The 4,848-nt window shown below is 52.2% G+C and overlaps 1 protein-coding gene across 6 annotated transcripts in view; it reads left to right on the top strand.

Annotated features, from left to right (window-relative positions):
• The window catches only part of BCORL1 (BCL6 corepressor like 1), a 64,363-nt gene extending 62,883 nt beyond the window's left edge, over positions 1 to 1,480 (top strand). For all 6 annotated transcript variants that reach the window (XM_087877554.1, XM_060692120.2, XM_087877557.1 and 3 more), the window contains one exon: positions 305 to 1,480. In XM_087877554.1, coding sequence (XP_087733680.1) covers positions 305 to 587 — 283 coding nt within the window. In that variant the 3' untranslated portion in view covers positions 588 to 1,480. The remainder of the gene's footprint in view (positions 1 to 304) is intronic.
• Positions 1,481 to 4,848: the final 3,368 nt, after the last annotated feature.

The following is a 4,848-nucleotide window of genomic DNA, read 5'->3' on the forward strand; positions in this document are numbered from 1 at the left end:
GCATAAAAATCTTGGTTTACGTAGGAAGAACCTGGCTAAAGAGAAATACACATAAAGCCTACGAAAAGGAAACACACACACACACACACACACACACACGTATGTATGTATGTATGTATATCAAATTTATATTTTGCTATATATAGGTGTATCATAAATTAATAAAATTGTTATAAATGTTTTAAAAAAATACTTTAAAAAGGAAAGAAATCCTTGGGGAGATTCTGGAACAAAATAGCACAGAAGGCCTCAGGTTTTCCTGGGCTCCCCTGACCTCCATATGTTCCTTTTGTCTCCCGGCCAGGCCCTGCAACTGGTTTCTCTTCTCGGACGTCCTCAAGCGCCTGAAACTCTCATCCCGCATCTTTCAAGCTCGCTTCCCGCACTTTGAGGTGACGACTCTGCCCAGAGCGGAGTTCCAGCACCAGATCTCGCTCAGCCAGGTCTTGGCTCCGGAAGAAATCCAGGAATACGTGTGTCCCCCGGCGACTCCGGGCGCCATAGAGACGGTAGAGCTGGTCCGTTACCAGCCAGAGCTGGTCCGGTTGCTGGGCTCCGAAGTGGCGTTCGAAGCGTGGAGTAGCTGACGGGGGACTACCACCCACCCCCGTGACAGGCCAGCCGGAGAAGGCCCTCCCCATCTCCCACCACCCGTCGGACTGCACCCGGAGGCAATAATGGACCAATGAGGCGGCCTTCTCTAGGCCAAAGGGGATGGGGCGCTACCCACAGACCTTCTATTGACCGGCGGCAGCTGGTCACTTCTCCTCCCATTTGAAGGGGTGGGGGAGGTGGGGGGGAGAAGGCCAGAAGCTGCCTCCTCCCTCTCGCCCTCTTCTCCCCCTCCTCCCCGTCCCCCGGACTCGAAGTCTGCTGCCCCTCCCCTCCTTCTTGCAGGCCTTGGTGGGTTTTGGAGTGGAACGCATCTTTCCTTTCCCCACCCCCTCCTCACTTTTAAACCCTGTCCCAAGTTCTTCCAGGGTATTTATTTAATTAGTATTTAATTTGTGGTGTTCCTTTTGAGTGGGGTGAGGGGGGGGGAAGGGAGGGGGCAGGGGAAGGGGGATTTTCTGCTAGGTCTGTATCACTGTGATTCTTGGGAAGAGTTGAGTTGCAGGAGGGGGAAGGAGGAGGGGGTGTTTTCCTGGAGCCCGCCCCCCCCTCCCCTCAAATCCCGGCTGGACCAGACTGATGCTGCTTTCCCCTCCCTTGGGATTTCATGAAAGGTGAGGAGGGGGGGGTCGCCCCGCAGCGTTCCTTCTTTCGTTTGGAGGGACATCCAGATGATTTTGGGTTGGGGGTCGGGCGGAAGGATGATTCCCTCTTTGGCTCCCCCCCACCCCTCCCCGCCCTTTTCCATAAAGTGGTCTCATCTCTGCTGTTTTGGAGAGACGGATGGGGACTGAATTGGTATGGAGCCAAAGGAGTTTCAGTATTTTGATCTAACTTTTTTTTTTTTTCATAAATCTCCTCCCTCCTATTTTTGGGGCCTTTTTTTGTTTGTTTTTTTGTTTGTTTTTTTAAATATCTCCCTTGGTTCCATCGGTGGTTTGGGTGGCCAGACCACCATCTTCAACCAGGCAGTGGAGCAGCAGCCCAGCTTGGGGGGGGGCAGGAAAAGGGGCGATGAGAGGCATAGATCAGGGGTCTCCAAACCTTGGCAACTTTAAGCCTGGCGGACTTCAATTCCCAGAATTCCTCAGCCAGCAAAGCTGGCTGAGGAATTCTGGGAGTTGAAGTCCACCAGGCTTAAAGTTGCCAAGGTTGGAGACCCCTGACGTAGATGGTACAGTTTTAATGTACAGGTGCTAACCAAGGACTGGGCAGTCCCATTTTACCGGCTCTTCCCCTGTAACGGGATGGGGGTGTCAGGATGCTTTTTTATTCTTTTGTGTTTGCGGTCCACCTCCCCTCCCCCCCCCGCCCCTCCCTCCCAGTTGGCGGAAGCTACGTTTCCTTCTGCTTCTCTCTTCCCACCCACCCCACCCCACCCCCTCCTCTCCTCTTTTTCCCAAAGGAGGCTGGCTGCCTCTTCGACACCCCCCCCACTCCCCTTCCTCCCTAATAAGCAAACCCATTCTGTTTTTAACCTCCCCCCCACCCACTTTCTTCCTCCCCCCCCCACACTTTCTTTCTCATGTCGAGGCTTCGGCCTTTGGGTGTTTATTCTGGCTGCTGGTTCCACCCTTTCCCCCCCCCCCCTTGATTTGTTTTATTCTTGAACAAGGCTTTGGTGTCAAAAAACACTTCTGTACAGAAAAACCTGCATCAGGGCCCCTGTCTCCCGTGTCTCATTTCTGGGTCCCGGGAGGTGGTCTTGACATGGAAAGTTGGGTGGTGGGAGAACGTGGCATGGCGGCTTCTCTTTTGGGGCGGGGCGGAAGGGGGGAAAGGACGGGCGTGCTGCACAGGGATTCGGAAGGCAGAGAGAGGATGGGGACTGGGATCCCCTCCCCTGGGGAACGGCAGCCCCTCCGTAGCTTTATCCTGAGCACAGAGAGAATCAGGAAGCGCTGTTCTTTCCTTGATCAAAATTCAGCCTCCTTTCTCTCTGCATGCTGGTGTCAAACCCATCTGAGCTGTCGGGTGGGGGGTGGGGGTGGTGATGGGGGGGCGATGAGCAGCTTCTTTGCAGAGACCGTGTTGAATTTTGCTCAGTTTCACAAACAGAGACGTGTGGAAGGGGGAAAATAAGTCGAAGGCAGCACAAAAAGTTGATCAAGGAAACGGGTACTGATCCACGCGCTTCCAGTTTTGTTTTGTTTTTTCTCAGGCTGCCTAAAGCTATCTCCCCGGTCGGGGCAGGGGTGAAATCCAGCAGGTTCTGGAGAACCGGTAATGGAAATTTTGAGTAGTTTGGAGAACCGGCAAATACCACCTCTGGCTGGCCCCAGAGTGGGGTGGGAATGGGGATTTTGCAATATCCTTCCCCCAGAAGTGGGGAGGGAATGGGGATTTTGCAGTATCCTTCCCCTGGAGTGGGGTGGGAATGGAGATTTTGCAATATCCTTCCCCCAGGAGTGGAGAAGGAATGGGGATTTTGCAGTATCCTTCCCCTGGAGTGGAGTGGAAATGGAGATTTTGCAATATCCTTCCCCCAGGAGTGGGGTGGGAATGGAGATTTTGCATTTTGAAGCAACGCCAGAGCAGCCTCGGCTACAGATGTGCCAGTTTTTTAAAAGAGACACAACCCCCCCACCCCCACTCCCGAGACCCTTTGCGTTTCTAAGAATGCAAACATGCCAGTCAGTCGAATTTACAAGGGTCCTGGCTATTTTTAAAATGTAAATGCAGAAGGAGCCTCGGCCAGACGAGAGAACTTCACTCCATTAAAACATTTGACAAAAAAAGGCCGGGGGGGGGCGGGGAATTGTTTCCAGCCCGATCAGCCTGTGCAAATGGGGATATACTCAGCAGGAAATCACAGAAGGCGCTCCAGCCTATCTTACTCCCTTCACAGCATATCAAAGGGTTTCTCCAAAGACATCCCCCAACGTTGGCATGTTTGTGGACTTCAACGCCCAGAATTCCTCTGCCAGCAGCATGGCGGAGGAATTCCGGGAGTTGAAATCCACAAAGTCTTCAAAGTTGCCAACTCAAGAGACTCCTGTCCGTGGCCAGAGGGAGGAAAGTTGCCCACGCGATGGTAAGTTACTTAAGATGCTTTTTTTCCAAGAGGCAGCTGGACTTTCTGGTTTTTCTTTGAAGCCGTTTGAAGAAGCTTCTTCGGCTCTTTCATCCAAGCTTCTTGGATGAGAAGCGAAAATGTCTTTGAAGAAAAAGCAGAAAGTCCAGTTCAGCGGTGAAATCTGAACCGGTTTGCTACCGGTTCGCTGGCCGCACATGCGCGTTGCGTGCCAAACCCATGGAAAAAGTCTTCAGAAGGTAAGTATAACAACGGGGGGGGGGGGGAACAGCGGTGCCACGCAATTTAGATTCACTAGAAAGCAGGATTTCCTGTTTTCTAGCAATTTTAAATAGGACGACACAGCTGATCATTGGAAATACCAGTTCGGAGGAACCGGTAGGGTTTTTTTACTACCGGTTTACCCAAACCAGTGCGAACCGGTATGATTTCACTGCTGGTCCAGTTGCCTCTTGAAAAAGCACCTTTGGGACAACCATGACCTGGATCACTGAGAAGCTCCATAGACTTACAGAAGTGTTTTCACCCCATCAGCACAGAGTTTACGGTTGCAGTAATGCACACATGGGCAAAAGAGCATGGATAACCTAAGATGGTGATGGCGAACTTTTTCGGCACCGAGTGCCCAAACCGGAATGTGCATGCATGTGCGTGCGTCTGAGCACCGGAAGCCCAAAGACCAGCTGGCCTGCGTGCGCATGCCTGTTTTTTGGGCCGTTGTTAGGCCTTTATTTGTGCCGTTTTCCGGGCCACTTTCAGGCTGCTTTCCGGCGCCCGCAAAGACCAGCTGACCGGCATACGTATGTGCTGGAAACCAGAAGAGCAGCTGGTCATGGCGTGTGTGCCCACAGAGAGGACTCTGCATGCCACAGGTTCGCCATCACGGACCTAAGACACGCTCCTTGTAAACGGGCTGGATGTTCCCTCAACGTCTTGTGCAAAATTTCCCTGTTGCTTTTTAATACTTTAAAACGAACCTTCTCTTGACTCGAGAGGATCGTGAGCACCTCAGCAGTGGTAGGGAAAAAAATAAAGTCTCTAGTTGGCATCTTCTTACCTGCTTACTCTGTCCTAAAAAGTCCTAGTAGCGGGAAAGATCGCGACACCCACGCAAACTGCTAGCTGTAACCGCTCCACCGTGGTTAAGCTAACGCCCCAATTAAGAGCAGAGAAGTGTGTAATCCAAGCCGGTTGGATCTTCG

The sequence above is a fragment of the Pantherophis guttatus genome, chromosome 12 (genome assembly GCF_059756535.1).
Source record: "Pantherophis guttatus breed Tessera chromosome 12, ASM5975653v1, whole genome shotgun sequence".
In the NCBI taxonomy this organism is placed as follows: Eukaryota; Metazoa; Chordata; class Lepidosauria; order Squamata; family Colubridae; genus Pantherophis; species Pantherophis guttatus.